The sequence below is a fragment of the Melospiza georgiana genome, chromosome 23 (assembly GCF_028018845.1).
Source record: "Melospiza georgiana isolate bMelGeo1 chromosome 23, bMelGeo1.pri, whole genome shotgun sequence".
Lineage (NCBI taxonomy): Eukaryota > Metazoa > Chordata > Aves > Passeriformes > Passerellidae > Melospiza > Melospiza georgiana.
Genome location: NC_080452.1, coordinates 9,134,542 through 9,153,250, shown reverse-complemented (window position 1 = coordinate 9,153,250; position 18,709 = coordinate 9,134,542). Strand labels below are relative to the sequence as shown.

General features: G+C 63.8%; 3 protein-coding genes across 4 annotated transcripts in view; 2 read left to right on the top strand and 1 right to left on the bottom strand.

Annotated features, from left to right (window-relative positions):
- RPL10A (ribosomal protein L10a) overlaps positions 1–18,709 on the top strand; it is a 90,682-nt gene that overhangs the window by 8,477 nt on the left and 63,496 nt on the right. The gene's annotated exons all lie outside the window — the stretch shown is intronic.
- On the top strand, positions 305–4,990 carry SMPD2 (sphingomyelin phosphodiesterase 2). Of its 2 annotated transcripts, none has more exons than XM_058039682.1 (11): positions 305–356; positions 1,532–1,634; positions 2,059–2,155; positions 2,232–2,308; positions 2,652–2,745; positions 2,835–2,924; positions 3,248–3,330; positions 3,526–3,658; positions 3,730–3,834; positions 3,912–4,068; positions 4,264–4,990. In XM_058039682.1, the coding sequence occupies exons 2-11, from the start codon at positions 1,585–1,587 to the stop codon at positions 4,605–4,607; spliced, it is 1,230 nt and encodes a 409-aa protein (XP_057895665.1). In that variant the 5' UTR covers positions 305–356; positions 1,532–1,584; the 3' UTR covers positions 4,608–4,990. The 2 variants fall into 2 exon arrangements, with proteins under 2 accessions (XP_057895665.1, XP_057895663.1); XM_058039680.1 differs by having other exon boundaries at positions 317–356; positions 1,486–1,634.
- MICAL1 (microtubule associated monooxygenase, calponin and LIM domain containing 1) lies at positions 5,375–17,639 on the bottom strand. Its single transcript, XM_058039674.1, has 26 exons — positions 17,570–17,639; positions 14,112–14,304; positions 13,756–14,034; positions 12,244–12,451; positions 12,054–12,161; positions 11,832–11,930; positions 11,602–11,757; positions 11,296–11,396; positions 10,787–11,044; positions 10,242–10,357; positions 10,028–10,154; positions 9,697–9,775; positions 9,159–9,309; positions 8,900–9,087; positions 8,709–8,815; positions 8,579–8,629; positions 8,414–8,491; positions 7,913–8,087; positions 7,737–7,819; positions 7,163–7,628; positions 6,957–7,045; positions 6,744–6,842; positions 6,537–6,630; positions 6,359–6,458; positions 6,188–6,261; positions 5,375–6,099 (listed from the first exon to the last, which is right to left on the bottom strand). Exons 3-26 carry the CDS (start codon positions 14,014–14,016, stop codon positions 5,969–5,971), a joined length of 3,399 nt encoding a protein of 1,132 aa, XP_057895657.1. The 5' UTR covers positions 14,017–14,034; positions 14,112–14,304; positions 17,570–17,639; the 3' UTR covers positions 5,375–5,968.

Genomic DNA, 18,709 nt, shown 5'->3' with positions numbered 1-18,709 from the left:
ATCCCTCCCGCACCCCGTTATCCCATCCCGCACCCCGCTATCCCATCCATCCCGCACCCCGCTATCCTCCCGCACCCCGCTATCCCTCCCGCACCCCGCTATCCCATCCCGCACCCCGCTGTCCCATCCCGCACCCCGCTATCCCATCCCGCACCCCCGGCGCGCCCCGTTACACCCATCACACCCCGTTACACCCACCACACCCGCCCGGGGCTCCCTCCGCCCTTCCCGGCCCCACTCGCCCCCCCTCGGCCCCCGGCTCCGGCCCCGGTCCCGGTCCTGCCCCTTCCGCCCCGCTCCGCTGCCTGCCGGGACGCGTAGTCCCGCGGCCCCGCGCCGCTCCCGGCCCGCCGCAGGTCCGCTCCCGGCCCCGCTTCCCCTGCCCCGCCGCTCCCGGCCCCGCTCCCGGCCCCGCTTCACCCGGTCCCGCTTCCCCTGCCCCGCCGCTCCCGGCCCCGCTTCCCCCTGCCCCGCCGCTCCCGGCCCCGCTTCCCCCCGCCCCGCCGATCGCTGCTCCCGGCCCCGCTCCCTCCGGCTCCGCTGGTCCCGCTCCCCCGGTCCCGCTGTCCCGGCCCCGCTGTCCCGGCCCCGCTGCTCCCGGTCCCTCTCCGCCTGTTGCTCCGCCGCTCCCGGCCCCGCTGCTCCCGCAGTTCCGATCGTCCCTTTGCTCCGCTCCTCCGGTTACCCCGCTGCCGCCCCCGCTCGTCCTGCGGCGCCGCTCCTCCTGTTCCGCTCCCCCTACTCCCGTCCCCGCTCTCCGTTTCCCCGCTCTTCTGTTTCCCCTCTCTCCCGTTTCCCCGCTCTCCGTTTCCCCTCTCTCCCGTTTCCCCGCTCCACCTGTTGCCGCTGTCCCGCTCCCGTCCCTCGGGGATCTGGGGCCGCCCCCGGGGGCTCAGGCTCGGTGGAAGCCGCCGGCGTTAATTAGCGCGGCTCAGGAACGGGATGGTCCCGCCGGGGCAGGCAGAGCCTGGCTGCCCGCACCGGCATCCCGCAGCTCCGGAGCTGCTCTTTTTGGCTCCGAAACCGGAAACTGGGACAATCGCACGGGGTCAGGCAGAGGGGAAGCGGAGCTGGCGGAGAGCTGGGGCTGCTCCGGAGCCGCTGGCTCCGCCGGGGTTGGGGGTCCCGGAAAGGATCCGTGGGCTTCCCGATGGGGAGCTGTGTGGCGGTGTCCCATGGCCGTGCCTCGCAGCCCCACTTTGAAACCACGATGAAACCATCCTGGAGCACAGCTCGCTGACAGGCAGAGGGGTTGAACCCTATAGCCCACCCCTGGCCCACCCAGCCACTGGGTGTAGGGTGACACGGGCGATTTGGGTACATGGGTCCCTGTACGGGGTCACTTTAGGGTTCGGGGTGGTCCTTGTGTGCAGGAAGGGAGGTGAATGGCCTGGAGTACGCCGAGCACTTTTCCTTCCTTCCTGGCCTTTGCCCCGGCTCAGCCCTTCCGCCTTCCCAGCCTGGCTCCTTGGCTCAGTCCTGCAGCCTGCCCTGGCTCCTGGGGGCTGCCACTCCTGCCCGCTCCCCGCAGGTGCCCCCTGTGCCTGGCACTGCCTGCTGACCCCTGCTGACCCCCAACAAGCCATGGAGGGAGAGCCCACCCTGCGCCTCCGGATCTTCAACCTCAACTGCTGGTGAGTCCGGACTTCCCCAGGCTGTGTGGGGGGAGATGAGGGCACCACACTGGGGAAGGATCCCACCTTGGGGTCACCTTCATCTCCCCTTCATTTTGGGGTCACACCACACTCCCAGCCCCAGAGGGTCATGAGGTGCTTGGCTGGGTATTGCCTCCTGTCCCTTCCGTGCTTGTTAGCCCCAGAAAAACCCCACGTTTGCAGCCCAAGCAAGGATGAGCTGCCTCAGTTCTGCAGGCAGGAGAAGCTGTCCCCAAACAGCCTCCCTGCATCTTGTCCCCACGTCCTTCCACCTTTCCCGTGTGCATTCTGCTTCTGCTGGCACTGCAGCCGTGTTTCTCTCCCTCGTTTCGGGTCACAATGGTCCCCAAGAGCCCCCTGGGCCTGTCCCCAGCAGGCTTTGAGTGTCACCCCTCTGTGGCAGGGCCATCCGCTACCTGAGCAAGCGGCGGCAGCAGCGCGTGCGGCTCATCGGGGACACGCTGCGCCAGGAGGGCTTCGACCTGGTGCTGCTGCAGGAGGTGAGGCCGGTCTGTGTCCCCTTCCCAGCCTGGGAGGTGGCCGTGGCTGTTCTCAGCCTGTCCCTCTGTCCTCCAGGTGTGGAGCGAGCAGGACTACAGTGAGCTGAAGGCGAAACTAGCAGGCTCTTATCCCTTCTCCCATTACTTCCGCAGGTGAGAAGGGCAAGCTCAGTCTGGGGGGCAGTGCCAGGGCTGGGCCATGTCCTCGGGGTTTGCCACTTGCAGGGACTGCTGGAGGTCCTTTAGGTCACCTCTGTCATTGTGACAGACCCCGTGCTTGGGCAGCGGGATTGTCACAGGAGCACACTGGGATCCAGGCACCCGAGGAGTCCTTTTGTTCACCTCTGTGGCTGTGAGAGACCCCATGCCTGGGCAGTGGGGTGCTCACAGGAGCACACTGGGATCCGGGCACCCAGGGAGTCCTCCTGCCCAGGGTTAGGGTGAGGCAGAGGTTTTGGGAGCCCCATCTCCTCACTGTGCTTCCTCCCTCCCACAGCGGGGTGATCGGCAGCGGCCTCTGCGTCTTCTCCAGGTTCCCCATCCTGGACACGCTCCTCTACCAGTACTCACTGAACGGGTACCCCTACATGGTAGGTGGGTTGGGGGGCACGTGGCACCATGGTGTCCATCCCCACAGAGCCTCAGTAGCCCTGACCTGACCCTTCCTCCCCTCGGGCAGCTCCAGCACGGGGACTGGTTCTGCGGCAAGTCCGTCGGTCTCGTCGTTATGAAGATCTCAGGGATCATCTTCAACGTCTACGTCACCCACGTGAGCAGTCCAGGGAGGAACCCAGCATGGGGGGAACGGTGGGGAGGAGGGGAATGAGTGGCCATACCCCTGTTTTACTGCTCCTCTGCTTTAACCCTGCTCTCCACCCTCTGCCCTGTTCTATGCACTGATTTGATAAAATATTGCTCAGGGCAGAGGGCAAGGTCCCATAACCTGGATTTGCACCGAGGTGAGCTCCAGGCTCTCCCCAGTGGGGGTGACATACAGACAGAGGTGTTGGCAGGGACTGTTTGGAGGGGCTGGGTGGGTTTGCAGGGAGCAGGGCAGGAGGCAGAGCCCCTTTGCTTTCCCTCTCTGTCCAGCTGCACGCCGAGTACTGCCGGGACAAGGACGCCTACCTGCCCCACCGCCTGGTGCAGGCCTGGGAGCTGGCTCAGTTTATCAGGTGAGCAGCTGTGGGGTGTCCCCTGCAGGCCCCAGGACACCTGTGGTCACTCCTCTCCCTGGGGCTTGCACTGCAAAGAGCTCCCATTGCACCAGTGCCAGTCAGCAATAAGGTGGAGGAGCACTGGGCAGGTCCCAGGCACTCCAGCCGGGTCCCAGGCAGGGCAGGGAAGGACAGCCACCCCTGTCCCCACAGACACACCTCAAAGGCAGCAGATGTGGTGCTGCTGGGAGGGGACCTGAACATGCACCCTGAAGATGTGGGCATCCGGCTGCTGCGTGGCTGGACGGGGCTGCAGGACGCCTTTGCTGAGGCCATGCGCTTTGAGGTGAGCTCAGGGGCTCAGGGGGGTCTCAGGGCACACCAAGAGCCCCCAGCTCACCCAGGCTCCTGTCTCAGGGCTGCAAGAACGGCTGCACCCTTGTCCCTGACAACTGCTTCACTGACAAGTCAGAGCTGCTGCCCTTCCCGCTGGGCATCCGCATTGACTACATCCTCTACAAGGTAACAGGGGTGTCTGCCCACCAGCTGGGGGTGCTGGGGGGGAGGCACTGCTGTGACCCCCTTGTCCCCTCACCCAGGCCATCTCCAGCTTCACGGTCAAGTGTGAAGAGCTGAAGACCACCACGGGGCGAGCCCCAGGCACGGACATCCCCTTCTCAGACCACGAGGCTGTGATGGCAACGCTGCACATCCAGAGGCAGGGGCAGCCTGCAGGTGCCACCCTTGGCACACCTGGTGAGTCGGGGGGTGCTGCCAGCATCCACTCTGTGCTGGGGGGCTGGTGGATGGACTGGTGGGGTTGGATGGAGCTCTTTGGGGATGTTTCCCCTTGTGGAGGGCTGCAGAGCAGTGGGGATGGGGAGATGGATATGGGGAGGGTCTAGGGCTGGTATATGGGGTCCCACCCTGCTGATGGCGCTGTCCCCACAGAGCCAGCCCTGGCGGATGTGGTGGCCGAGGCGCGGGCAGAGGTGGGCGCGGGGCTGCGGGCGGCGCGGCGGCAGCGCTACTCCTCGGGCAGGATGGCCGTGCTGGCCCTGCTGCTGCTGCTGCTCCAGGCTGCAGCTGCCCTGGCCACTCTGGCCGGGCTGGGCGCAGAGCAGCCCTTCCCCAAGCTCTCCTTCTGCCTGCTGGCCTTCCTCGCCCTCGGCGTCCTCGTCCTCGCCACCGGTCTCCACCTGTTCCACACCATGGAGGTGAAGATGCTGCACGGCACCGAGGACCAGATGTGGATGGTGCTGAGGGCCCTGCAGGAGCGTCCCAGTGAGGGCTGAGCTGGGGCTCTGGGTGCCCCACAATGTCCCCTTGGCCACACCACGTCCCCTTTTCATCCTTGTTTTTAGCTGACTTCGGGTCTTAGGCCAGCAGCACTGCAGCCAATGCAGCAGTGCAGGTTTGGCAGCTGCCTCCGGGGGAAATTAAGGTTTTTGGGGTGGATTTATTGCATTGACCCCTGTGAGAACCACAATGGAGGCAGATTTTTATTGCTGTCTTTTTAAATACACTATTTTGTACACGGAGGGACCCACTGGCCTGGCTGGAAGGCTTGAGGCACTGAGGCTCCCCTTGCCTGGGGTGGCCTCAAAGTTTACACTGGTGGCTGTTCTGGCTACCAGTCCTAACTGATGGAAAATAAAGGCAATATTTTAACCTTTGGCACCTGATCGGGGGGCTTTATTTGAAGGGAGGGGGTTTGCAGCAGGATTGTAGGGCTGGTACAAGCACGGGGAGGGCTGGAGGAGGTGCTGAGGGAAATGGCAGGATGAGGGCTGAGCACGGGGTGAGGGCTAAGAGAGGAACCTGAGACCCCCATCCCCACACATCTGGGCTGCCATGAGCACCATCTGGCCACAAAGGCAACAGCCAGAGACTGCAGGGGCATCTGAGGTCTGTGCAAAGGCCAGTGTGGCATTGCCAGGCAGAAGAAACCCCAAAGGGGCAAGGAGGGCACAGCCACTGGTGTCCTTGTCCTCAGTGCTAGAGTGCTGGCCCTGAGCACAATTCCCATAAGAATTCCAGCACAAAAAGCCCTTCCCTGCCCCAGGGGGCTCATGGTAGAGTTCTGACCTTGGTTTCCTGCAGCAGCTGGGGGCCGCGTGGACGTGGCATCCAAAAGCAGTGGTGCAGAGCAGCCCAGTCTGTCTGTCACTGGTCCCAGCTTGTACAGGCAGATGTCCCTTGAGATGCACAGTCCAGACTGGGATGGATGCCCTCAGCTGGGAAGGATGTCCCAGGGTGGCTTTGAGGGACCATTCTTGAAGGTGCCCATGTGGCATCTGTCTCGGGTGGCCAGTCACCTCCTTGCTGCTGGGAGCCACCACAGCCCCCTTTTGCAGTCCCCTGGGAGTTTTCCAGCCAGCACAAGGCAAAGGCACTCCAGCCATGCACAGGAACACCCTCTCAGCACCCCAGGGCCGAGTGCTGCTCGGTGTCTCCTCACATGGGCGTCCTCCAGCGGCTCTGGTCCCTCTGTGACAGACTTTGGCAAGCAGGGAGCTGGATTTGCTGTGGCAGCTGCTGGCACCTGGGGCATCGCCACCTCCAGAGGTAGCTCAGGGTGGTGCCCAGCCCAGGACTCACTCACTCACACTCTGCTGGTCCCCAGGGAGCACTGGTGGCCCCGGGGCCGTGCGGGTCAAGCGCGGAGCTCGCTGAGCCGCTTCTCCTCCTGCAGCTGGATGAGGATGTTCCGCTTGTTCACCACCTCCACCAGCTGCTTCAGGATCTCCTGCTCAGCCTTCTCATCCTCAGGCGTCTTCAGGGCATCTGTGGGTGCAGGGGGCCAGAGTAGAGCTGGGAAGGCCACCAGCCTGACCTGCTCCCTACACCGTGCAAAGGGAGCGATGGCACTCACCCTCCTTGTTCATGTAGCTCCGGAGCTTCTCGTCAAGCTGGCACTGCTGCTCCTCCAGCTTCAGCTCCTGCACCCTGTGGGGAGGAAGAGGGTGTGCTGGGCACTGAATTTGCAGGGGATTGGGGTGAGCTGAGCCCCCACGCCCGCCAGGGAGCATCCCCCAAGCCTCACGCGATCATGAGGTCCGACTCCTCGCTCATCAGGTTGTTCTTCTTCTGCACCAGGTACAGCAGCTGGTTTGTCCACTGTGTGTGCTGGTCAGCCAGGCTGTCTGCAGGGCAGGGGCACGGTCAGCAGGGTGCAGACCCCCCCCTGCAGGGTCACAGTGCTCTGCCCACCCTGGCTTTACCATTCTCATCCCGGAGCAGCTTCTCCAGCTTGGTGCCCTGCTGCTCCAGCTCCCGGAACGTCACCTCGATCTCCTCCAGACGCCTCTGGATGGCCTGTGAGGGAAGGGCAGCACTCCCCTGCAGGCCAGCACCTGCCAGCAGCAGCAGGACAGAGGGGACAGCGTGCAGTGCCACGCTGGGGACGTGGCTGTCCCCCCTGGGCTTACCTGGGCTCTGCAGAACCTCTTCATCTGGGACTCCCTAGTCCGCCGGGCCAAGGTGCGCTTCCAGGTGGGGAATTTCTCCTCTTCCCGGGGGTCTGGGTACTGTGAAAGGACGGTGGCACGGGCAGGGGGCTCAGTCCCTGCGCCAGGCACCTCCTGCCTGGGCAGCCACAGCTGAGCCAGACTTCTGGGAGAGGAGCAAGGGAAGATCCTCACCAACTCTTTCACAATGCCAAGGCCTTTCTCCTCCTCCTCTTTCTCCTCCTCCTCTTCCTCCCCCTCCTCGCTGTCACTGTCCTCCAAACCTGCCCAAGAAAAAGCTGCTTCAGGCTGGTTCCTCACGAGCAAGACGTGGGATACAGCAGGGTCCTGCAGGGACTGAGAGCTCTGCTCACCTGGAGACTCCAGTTTGTACCACCTACCTTTCTCCATGCCAATTTTCTCCTCCTCCTCCTCCTCCTCCTTCCAGGCGCCTTGTCCCTGCCGCAGGGCAGGGAGGGCCTGGGGTGCTGCTGGGAGCCTCAGACGGGCTGGCTTCAGCGGAGGCTCGGGCTCAGCTTCACTGGTGAGGTTCAGCGTGGACAGACTGAGCTTCTCCAGCGGTGTGAGGATGATCTTCCTCCTGCCCCCAGTCTCCTCACCCTCCTCTGCTGCCCCTTGGGGCTCCGCTCTGGGAACCTCCTGTTCCCTCACACCCTCCCCGGGCTGTGCCAGTAGCTCCTGCTCCTCCTGCGTGTCACCAGCACCTGCAGCGTCCTCAGCGTCCCCAGGCTCTTCCCCTGCCCGTGGGGCTGCTGGAATGGGCTGCAGCGGGCTGGGTGCCCACTCCATGGGGGACACACACGACATTCCAGCATCTGAGGGCGCGTGGGCAGCAGCATCAGCATCCTGCAGCAGAGCCAGAGCAAGGGGCGATGCAGCACAGGGCCACACCCAGCCACCCCCCTCAACATTCTGCCTTTCCCCCAGCACCTCCAGGCATTCAGGGCGATTTACCCCATCGGGCAGCGCCGAAGCCTCATCCCGGGGCAGGTCCACGCTGGCTGGGTGTGGGTAGTGCAGCGAGCAGTAGAAATTACCTGGGAGGGAGGGGATGGGGGGCGAACTCATGACAATCTGCGAGGTGGAGAAGCCGCTCCCCAAGCATCCCCCGTGCCCAGGAGCTGCCTCACCATCCTCCTCGTCGAAGGCGTAGTCGCCCAGGCGCAGCGTGGCCCCGCAGCGCCGGCACTGGAAGCAGCCGCGGTGGAAGAAGCGTCCCTCGGCGCTGGCTCGCTCCACGATGTACACACGGCGCCCGCAGAAGTAGCAGGCGTCGCTGTTCTCCCCTGCCCTGTCCCTCGGCGGCTGCGGGGGCACAGCACAGGCGGGGCTGGCACCGGGGGCCTGGCACCCACCGTGCCCCGTGGCCGCGCCAGCAGCCATGGGGGCACGGGGCAGGGCCGTGCCCCTCTCTCAGCGCCGGCTGCTGGGGTGGCTGAGGGAGCGGCAAGCCTCGACTCTGGAAAACCAGTTGGGTCAGGGAAGAGGCAGGGAGGAGCTGGGAACCTGTGGGCGTTCGCTTGTGCGGCTCGGTGCCAGCCCTTGGCTCGGCCCTGCCAGCCGCCGGTGCCCTCCCGGTGCCCCCCTGCCCTGAGCTGGAGCCTCCATCCCAAGGGGACACAAGGACCAACCTGCCCTGGCTCCGTGCCGGTGGCGCGTGGCAGCTCGTGGGCACTGTCCGGAGTGTCTCCATCCAGCCCCGTGTCCAGCTACAAGTGACCCAAGGGCAGGGTCAGCCCCCCACTGTCCCCCCCAGGCCAGCTGCACCCAGCAGAGCCCCCCCGGGGCAGCCCCACCTCAGCGTCCCTGCGGCTCCTCTTGGCCTCGCCGTCCTTCTGGGCACCGTCCTGCAAACCCACAGGGGTGGTTGGGCTGGGGATGTGGTGGGTTTGGTGTGCCAGGAGGGTCTGGGTGGGGGTCCCTCACCTGGCTACGTTTGTGTGCCAGGTTCCGGCTCTTCTGCAGCTTGCTGAGGAAGAGGATGGCCCCTCGTGTGCCAGGGGGAGACAGTGGCTTCTTGCTGACCTCTGCCTCTGCACAGGACATGGCCATTTTTATGGGACCCAGCCAGCCCCAGTGCAGCTCAGGATGGGACAAATCCCCCCAAAATTTCACACCTGGAGAGGTCCCAAAAATTTGGTAGAAGTGGCTGAGGTAGGTGATGAGGTCCAGGCAGTCAGGCTCTGTCAGGGTGGCCATCTCAGCACTGGAGAGGACGGGCTGGATGCCCAGCTCCTGCTCTGCTACGTCCAGCAACATCTGGTGGGTCTGAATGGCATCCTGGGGGTCCACGGAGTCAAAGTCCCTGTGGGGAGACATGGCTGCATCAGGGCGGGCTCTGCAGGGTGGAGGGTTCTGGGGGCTCCGGGCACTCACACCAGGTCGGGGCGGAAGCGGTGGATGAGGGCACAGAGGGCCAAGCCACTGGTCCAGGAGGTGCTGAAGTTGGTCACGGCCACGCCGGGGTATCCAGCCGTGCTGGCCTGGCACCAGCTCAGCAGCTCTTCACACACAGCTCCAGGGGCCACTAGGGAGGCAGAGACAGGGGACACCCCCCCAGTCCACCTCCTGCCTCAGACTCCGTGCTTTAAGGGGAAAGGGATCCCATGGGAGCAACCTGAGACATCCCCTGTCCCCCCACAAGCCTCCCCACAAGTCTCAGTAACTATGTTGGGAAAGCATCTGTCAATATTTCATCATCTGTGCAGCCTGGAGGGGCACAGCCTCCTCCCCAGAAGGCAGCGGGGTCCCCACGTGGGCCACAAGCAGAGGGGATAGAAACCATTGGTGTCACCAGGACAGCCTGCTGGACACAGGCCAGGGAGCAAGAAACAAGGATGGGGAGGAAAATCAGGGCAGTGGCCACGCGGGCATGGGCAGCTGGGAGGGACGGGGCAGGAGTGGCTGCTCCTACCGGTGCTGAGCCGGGCGTCGCTCTTCCTCTTCCCATGGTGGTCCACCTCCACCATGCCCACCAGGTAGAGGTCCTTGACCTGCCAATGGGGACATGTGGTGGCTCACAACCTGTACAGAGCCAATGACACCACGCAGGGAGGTGGGACACCTGGACATCCCCCCAAAACCCTCCAGAACCCTCCACCTTCCATAATGCATTCAGTGTCCTGTGGGCTAATAGCTTCAGTCTCACACCCTCTGGGGACAGAGCACTGGGCAAATTAGTGCCACCCTGACAGCCAGGGAGGCTGGGCTGGCTGGCTGTCCCATGGCAGGACCTGGCCAGGTACCTGGCTGGCTTTGATGGCCTGCAGGTTGATGTTGGGGTAGCGCGTGGCCGGGTCGATGCTGTACTGAGTGACGTTCTTGTGGGTGTTGTCCGGGGATGTCTGCGAGAGGCGCTGGTAGATGCTCTCCCTGGGCGCAGGGGACAGGGCTGGAGTCACTGCTGCCACCCTCCCGTGCTCCAGAGCCAGCCCAGAGGGATGGGGACACCACACTCACCTCTCAGCCAGCACCTCCAGCGGGGGTGTCCCTGCCGCCCAGCGCCGCACCATCCACGCTGCGTCAAAGGCAGCGAGGAAACCCCTGGCCACGCCGGTGCCCAGCGGCCAGAAGGGCTGCAAAGGGAAAAGCAGAGCTGGAACATGGAATAACTCCATGGAACTGGAGTTGCACGGCTGGTCTGGGCAGCTGGGAGGAGCTGGGAGCTGCCAGGCTTGGCCAGGGATGAAAGAGGGAGCGGCGGCAGGACGCGCACGGACAGGAGGGGTGGCCGTCACCATCTGCTCCCCAGCCAGCACAGCTCCACTGGGGACGGGCTGGGCTGCTCCTCCAGCCTGAACCAACCCCAAATTTCCTCTGGGGATGGAGAAGGTGATAACCTCCCCAAAACATGGCACTACCAGGAGCCTGCCCAAGGATGGAGTGCACTGGGCAACTGGGACGGGAAGCACTTAGGGATGGGAAATACATTGCAAATGCAAGGAGAGAGAAATGCAAGGAGAGGGAAATGGGGGCGTGAGGGGGGCTGCAGGGGAAGCTCTCACCTCCACCAGGCAGTCGCCCACCAGCCCCAGGAGCACTCGGCTCCCGTTGTGCTCCCGCACCAGCGCCGCGTTCTCCGAGCGCGTCATGCACGTGAAGTCGAACATGTCAACGTCCGGCAGGTCCCGGTGGTTGAGGGCAAACTCCAGTTCGGGCAGGCAGTAGTTGGTGGAGAAGTTGGCGGCTTCTCTGGCATAGCTAAGGAGGGCATCCCTGTTCACGTTGTCTGGGGCCAGGAGGCTCTCGATGTCCGCTTTGTCCTGCGGGGATGGAGAGAAGCTGAGTGGGATGAGGGAGGTGATGTTGGTCCCTCAGCCTGGCAGCACCCAGCTCCAGGCTGCAGCTGTGCCACCGCGCTCGCAGTACCCTGGGAGGATTTTTCCTGTGGCACAGGCAACAGCTGCTGCAGCCCCTACCACCCCAGGGGTGTGCAGTAAAACCAGCATCCACAATTTGCATGCCACCTTCAAGCTGCCCAGTGCTGTGGGATCCCAGATCCTGCCCTCCTCACCTGAAGGATGACCCCCTTTGTGAGCAGGCTCTGCTTCTTGGCCGTCATGACGAAATAGTGAGTGTCATCCTTGTAGTACACGATGTTCTCCAGGTCAATGCCTGGTGACAGGGAAGGGGCTGAGCCAGGGCCACGGGGTGTCCCAGCACTGGGATCAGACCCAAAATGTCCCCTGCAGTGGGGTTCCATGTGGGACACGCACCCCATTACTGGGGACATCGTGGGGCTGAACCTCCAGCTCCCTCAGGAGGGTGCAGGAGCCCCCAACATCCCACATATGGAGGTTGGGACCATGGGACCACTGACCCGTTTTGTTGTAGAGGTTCTGGAAGAACTTCTGGTTGTAGATTCGGGCCACGCCGCTGATCTCAGCCACCTCCACCTCGGCCCGGCTGTGCCGGTTGATGAAGTTGGTGGTGATGCCAATGGCCAACTTCCCACGCGTCTCCTTCCTCTTGAACCCTGCAGGCAGAGAGGTGTGAGCCCCCACCCAGGCCCCACATTGCTCCTGGGGGTGCAGGGACACCCGTGGTCACCTTCAGGGACAAATTTGCCGCCGCCAGCTGAGATGAGGACGTCGAACTCGTAGTGGCTGAGGGGAGAGGAGCTGGGCTGCAGCACGGCCTGCCAGCCACCTGCAGCGAGAGAGGTGGTCATCAGTGTCCACAGACAAAGGGCTGCATCTCATTCACCCCAAAAAGGCACAGCAGGGTGACTGGGGGCCTCAGAGTGGCCACCCACCCTGCAGAGTCACACACCTGCCTTTCCCTTGGGGGGAACGAGGTCCTCAAACCGCACATTGATGTGCACCTCCACCCCCAGCAGCAAAGCCACCTTGAGCAGGATCAGCTGCAGCTGCCGGATACCTGGGAGGGGAGGGAGACCCTCAGGGCTGCACCCCTGACCGCTGGGACCCCCCACAGCCAGCCCGGTGCCCCCCAGACTCACTGATGTGGTCCAGCGTGCCCGTGCAGAAGCGCCCGTAGAACTTCTTGGCGCCGAGCGCGCGCAGGTCGTGGATGGTGAAGGGCCAGAGGTGCAGGACGTTGTTGCGGGAGAAGGAGTCGCGCTTCTCCAGCAGCACCACGCGGGCTCCCAGCAGAGCCAGCTCGATGGCTGCCCGCAGCCCGCAGGGGCCAGCGCCCACCACCAGGCACTGCAGGGCACGGCACGGGCAGTGAGGGGTGGGCAGCACAAAACAGGGTGTGGGCGAACCCCCAAAGCAGGGTGTGAGTGAACCCCAAAACAGGGTGTGGGTGAACCCCAAAACAGAGTGTGAGTGAACCCCCAAAACAGGGTGTGGGCGAACCCCCAAAGCAGGGTGTGGGTGAACCCCCAAAATAGGGTGTGGGTGAACCCCAAAACAGAGTGTGAGTGAACCCCCAAAATAGGGTGTGGGCGAACCCCCAAAACAGAGTGTGAGTGAACCCCAAAACAGAGTGTGAGTGAACCTCCAAAACAGGGTGTGGGCGAACCCCCAAAGCAGGGTGTGAGTGAACCCCCAAAACAGGGTGTGGGTGAACCCCAAAACAGAGTGTGAGTGAACCCCCAAAATAGGGTGTGGGTGAACCCCCAACACAGAGTGTGAGTGAACCCCCAAAATAGGGTGTGGATGAACTCCAAAACAGCATGGCCAGTGAGGGGTGGGCAGCACAAAATAGGGTGTGGGCGAACCCCCAAAACAGGGTGTGGGTGAACCCCCAAATGAGGGTTTGGGTGAACCCCCAGAACAGGGTTTGGGTGAACCCCGGCATGGCACGGGCAGTGAGGGATGGGCAGCCAAAACAGGGTGTGGGTGAACCCCCAAAACAGGGTTTGGGTGAATGCCAGCATGGCCAGTGAAGGGGGTGGGCAGCCCCAAAACAGGGTGTGAATGACCCCCCCAGCGCTCCCAAAGGCAGCACGTCCCCGCCTGCTGGGTCAGGATCTGGCCTTCCTCAGCTTTCCCCTAATTCTCCCTGCAAAGTGGGGTGCCCCCCACCCCCTGGACCTTGCCTTCACCCAGGGCAATGGCAGCGATTAAAGCGTGGGCTGAGATAAGGTGCAGCTCTGTGCAGCCCTGGCTGGGTTTGGTCTGCTGAGAGCTTCTGCACAGGGCTGGGACAATGGGGACAGCAGTGAGCCACCATCTGTGGGACAGGGTTAGGGTTACATCCCCTCCTCGGGATGCTCCTATCTCCCAGCAAGGCCTTGTCAGCTCCCTCAGCCCTGCCATGGGATGTCCCCAGTGAGAGCAGCTGGGAGGCGGAAGCACGCTGCTGGCTGGGTGGCACTGAGGTGGCACCGTGCCATGGGGAGCTGGCAGTGCTAATTAACATCCTGTCCCATTAAACTCCATCAACCTCCCGCCTGGCACATCCTGCATCCTCCTGGGATGAGAGCCAGAGTGTCCCAGGGGATGTTCTCACCCCAGACAAGGACACAGAGAGACCCGAACCCCCCATCCCACACCCCGCTTACCTTGGTGCCAGCACAGGCTGTGCCCTGGTCGTAGTCCTTGTGCCCAGCTTTCTTATCCAGCTTGCTCCACAGGGCCTTGGCATTCCAGTAGTTGAGGGCAGCCTTGAGGCCGTGGTAGAGCTGCAGCCCCGTGCCCTGCACGCCCAGCTGCTGGCACAGCTCCAGGAAGGAGCCCAGCACCTCCTGGCACTGCCCGGCTCGCAGGAACCTCTCAAAGATGGCATGGGCAGGGTTGCCCGGCTCCTCGGCTGGCACACTCATCCCGTGTCACCCAGAGGCCTGGCAGAGGGACAGCAGAGGTCAGCAGGGAGGGGACCCTCGTGGATCCCCAACCCTAAACACATCCCATAGCACACCTGGCGTCTCAGTGCCAGGACTGCCAGCTGCGGGTGCTGTTGGGTGGTGATGGCACTGTCAAAACTGGCACTCGGTGACAGCAGGGACGGAACTGTCACCCTGCCACTGCTCCCAGATGGCCACGGTGGCCTCAGGGCAGGGGACGGGGCAGGCTGGGGCTGCAGTGAGCGGCTTCCTCCATGCAGCGGATACCTGCAAGAGCCAAGAGCAGAGGGAGCTGTTCTGGAGCAAAGACACCACTTCCTTCCTCCACAGCTTTGCCTTCACTCCGGGGGGATGGGAGGGAGCTCCTGGCTCCAGGAATCAGCCCCACAGCTGCTGCAGGAGCAGCCCTGGGGTGACCTTCTCCCCCACCTCCCCTTCCATCACTCCTGGAGAGGGCGGGAGCAGATGGGCACGGAGGAAGCACCGGTGAGGAAATAAAATAAAAGTCAAATCACCCTACGAGCAGCAGCAGAAGCTCTGGGAGGAGGGATGAAGCACATTCCCTCCCAAAACCCCCTGGCATCTCCCAGGGTACCAATTCTTGCATCTCTCTCCCACTCCCAGCACTGCCCTGACCACCACCCTCCGCCCTCTATCTTGCCAGCCTGAGCACCGAAAACAAAATTTTGCCTTTCCAGCCACTGTGGCAAGCCCAGGGCTGCGGAGGCTCCCCCGGCCCAGCACACACACGGTGCTGCCAAGGAGGATGAGCAGGAAAAGCTCGGCAGGAGGCAGAGCTCCACCTTTGACCCGCAGCTCTTTGCCCTCTCGCCCTGAGCGCCATCCTGGGCACGTGGCAGCGCCCAGTGGGCAAGGATGTAATGAATAAATCAGGCAGCCCGCAGGAGGAAGGAGTTATTTAACAACTTAAATGTTGTCCGGAAAGGCTGAATCCTAGCTGGATTTCTGGTTCAGCCTCACTCAGGGCTTTCCCGACACCCAGAGCGTGCCTTGCAAAGCAGTTCTGCAGGTCACCTTCCCTCCGTTCCCTCCTGCAGGTCACCTTCCCCTCCAGCACCGCACTCAGGAAATCCGGGCGCGTTAACCCCTTCCTTCCCGGGCAGACAGGAAGGCACCCGGCGGGGCACAGCAGGGGCTGGCACGCACCAGAGTGCCAGGGACAGGGGACATGGCCTGTGCATTCCTGACAGGCCTGAGGACAGATTTCTGCTCTTCTCCTGGCTGCTGCTAGTGAGACAGGACGAGCCTGGGGAAACTGAGGCAGCGCTGAGAAATTCCCCAGAGAGTTTGCAGCGCTCTCACCCATCCTCGTGCCACTGCAGCAGTGCCCCGTGCAGATGGATTGCCCTCCAGCCGCTCAAGTCCCTGCACTGGCACCTGCCAAGGTCAACCCCAGGGAGCATCTCCAGCAGCCCCTGGCTCTGGGAAAAGCCCATCCCGGCCTCGATTCCCCCTGGCCACGGTGCCAGGGGCACTTGGTGCCTGGGAAAGCTCTCCAGCCCCTCCGCCTTGGCAGGCGGGCTCAGGGGAGGCAGAACAACAAGCCTTGTGTTGCACAGTTTCCTGCAGAAAGGATTATCCTGCCAGCGCTCTGGCACACTCAAACCCCCTCCACAACTGCAGGCAAGGTCAGAAACTCCTAGGAAAGCTCAGTTCCTGCGGGCTGGATACAAAACCCCAGCTCGCAGCCCACAAAGGCCGGCGGCAGGGGAGGAGGGCACAGCCTGTGCTCTGCTCCTGCCATCAAAGCCTCTTGCATTTCTTCCCTTCGCGCTGTTCCTGCAAGCAGGGGGAGGAGGGGGGGCTGCAGCCAGCCCTGACTCATCCCATGGCAGCTGTGGTTGGCTGCAGAAATGTCTGTGGGGACTCACCCGGGTCTGGACACGGGGAGCACCCCTGCAGCAGGGACCCCCATCCCACCCTGCGGGTCAGGGTCTCCCTCTGGCCCTGCCAGGAGCAGCAGCCCCTTGGGAGAGGGTGGGGGAAGCTGCTTGGGAGCTCACGTGGCTCCCAGAAACATGGAAATACACTGGGAAAGGACACAGCTCCAGAGCTGATGGAAGCTGGGAGGATTTTCAGCAGATTGCCTCGATGCTGCTGCTGCTGCTGCACTGGCTCCCAGTGTGGATGGGGCTGTCCTGGGTTTGGGATAAAGGTCCCAGCATGGATGGGCTGTCCTGGGTTTGGGATCCAGGTCCCAGCATGGACAGGGCTGTCCTGGGTTTGGGATCCAGGTCCCAGCACTGACAGGGCTGTCCTGGGTTTGGGATCCAGGTTCCAGCATGGATGGGCTGTCCTGGGTTTGGGATCCAGGTCCCAGCACTGACAGGGCTGTCCTGGGTTTGGGATAAAGGTCCCAGCACTGACAGGGCTGTCCTGGGTTTGGGATCCAGGTCCCAGCACTGACAGGGCTGTCCTGGGTTTGGGATCCAAATCTCCTGAGCTGGGCTGGACCCCAGGAGAGCCCCTCCAGTGAAAGGCCAGGGGCAGGATGGAGGTTTCTTGTGACCACCCCACAGCTTGGCCAAAGCCCTTGCTTCCAACCACCAGCTGAGCGGGGAGGGTGTCAGGAAGGGGTGAAGGCACTGGGAGCTCTCACAAACATATTGTGCTCAGGAGAAACATCCCAGGTGTGGGACTGGGCAGGGAGACCACCCCGCCTTGATTTTGGTGGGTTTTAATCCTCAGAGGGAGGGAAAAATCCCTGTCAGCTGCTCTGGTGTGAGGCAGGGCTGGGGGTGCATGAGCACACCCCAGCTTTGCAAGGCCCCAGCATGGAGCTGTGAGGGGAAGGGCTGAGGAGAGGGGATGAACCTGCACTGAGTTTTGCCAGGGATCCACACACCACAGCCTGGGCACCTCCCTGGGCACAGACAACACCTGGGGAGAAGCAAACGTGCCCCCCTGTTTGTGCTGCTCAGCCTGTTCCCCTGCCCAGCACCAGCCCACGGAAGGACCTGCCTCTTGCAGCTGAATTTTGGTAAAAAGAGGAAGTCTGGCCACGGCCAGGTTTCACACCCCACACATCATTTTCCTCTTCGTACTTCTCCTCTACCCCAAAGCACATCTCCGTGATGATGCACGGAGCATCCCTCCTGGATCTTAGCAAAGCTCTTCCCCACCCTTCTCATCACCGGAGGAGGAGGAGGAGGAGGAGCAGGCACTGCTCTCTTTCCCCTTTGTCCCGAGGGCAGCGCAGGTCAGCGGCTGGAGGGGAACAGCAGCGAGGATGGAGCAGGGGAGAGGCTGCGGGGAGGGGGCACCGGAGAAAAAGCGTTACCGTGCCCCGGAGCGTCCCGGGGACGAGCAGGACACGGGTTCGTGGGGCTGAGCCCTGCCCAGCGCGGCAGAATCGCCGCTCGGGTTTGCCAGCCCCGTTTTGTCAGCGATGCTCGCAGCAGAGGGGAGCGGCACCGGGGATGCCGGCACCGAGCGGGGGCACACGGGGAGCAGCAGAGCCCCGACCTCCCCGCGCCCAGGGATGCTGTGCCCATCCTCACCCTCCACTCACCTCCACGGGGGGAAACTGAGGCACGGCCCGGGCGTGGGGAGGGACCGGAGCTGGGCGCAGCCGGGCGATAGCGAGCAGGAAACGAGCTCTCCGTCTGCCAGCAGCAGCTGCCGGCCGGCCCGGCCCTCCTCCCTCTCCTTTGCCCTCCCCTCCTCGGCCTTCCCCTCCCCTCGGCCGCCCGACCGACCCTCCCCCGCGGCCGGGGGGCCCGGGCCGGGCGGTGCCGGGAGGGGCGGCCCCGGGCCCCTCTTTGTGCCGCTGCAGGGTTGGCACCGGGAGGTTCGGGGCAGCGGCACGGGCGGCGCGGCGCGACCCCAGCTGGGTTCTGTTGTATTTCTGGGTGAGAAAGCAGACTTTTCGCCGAGCAAGCAAAAAGACTCCGGTGATGAAGCCAAACCCCTTCACTCCCTTCCCACTGTGCTGCTGTGCTGCTGCCCCGGCCAGGAGGGCGCTGGGGACACCGGAGGGCGCTGGGGACACCGGAGGATCGGGGTGGGGTTGGGGGGACCCTCCCAGTGCCAGCTCCGGACCCCCACAGCTCTCTTGGAAACTTCTGGGGTTGCGTTTCCCAGCATGGGAATGGCCCCAGAGGGGTGAAGGTACCTTGGGCAGCCCCCGGGGTGACCGATCTCGCTGCTGGCCGGCGCTGTTCGGGGTGTCGGTTGTCCTCGGGGCGCTGCCGGACACTCGCGGGGCGCCGGGGCGGGTGTCGCGGCCAGGGGGGCTGTGACGCACGGGGACACCGCGCCACGAGGCCGTGCCGGTGACTCAGGGACACGGGGACAGGGGCGTGGGTCACGTCGGTCACCCTGAGTCACCCACAGCCAGCGGGGTGAGCACCTCCATCCGTGCCCTCCGAGCCCTTCCTGGGCATCCCGGAGCTGAACCCCCGCCATGGAGCTCGGCCGGGCTCCGCCGGTGCCCGCAAAGCCGCTGGCTCCGGGGGAATGGAGCCCACCCGTGCGGGGCTGGGGCGGACACGGAAACGCGGCGTGTGCGTCGGAAAGAGCTCCCTCTGTTTGCGAGCCCTTCGTGGTGCCGCTGATCGCCGACCTGTGCCTTCCAGCCCGGCAGAAAGGGAGCAGTAATGTGAATTACAGCCGGGGCTGAGGGCGTGTGGTGGCACTGAGGGACACGGCT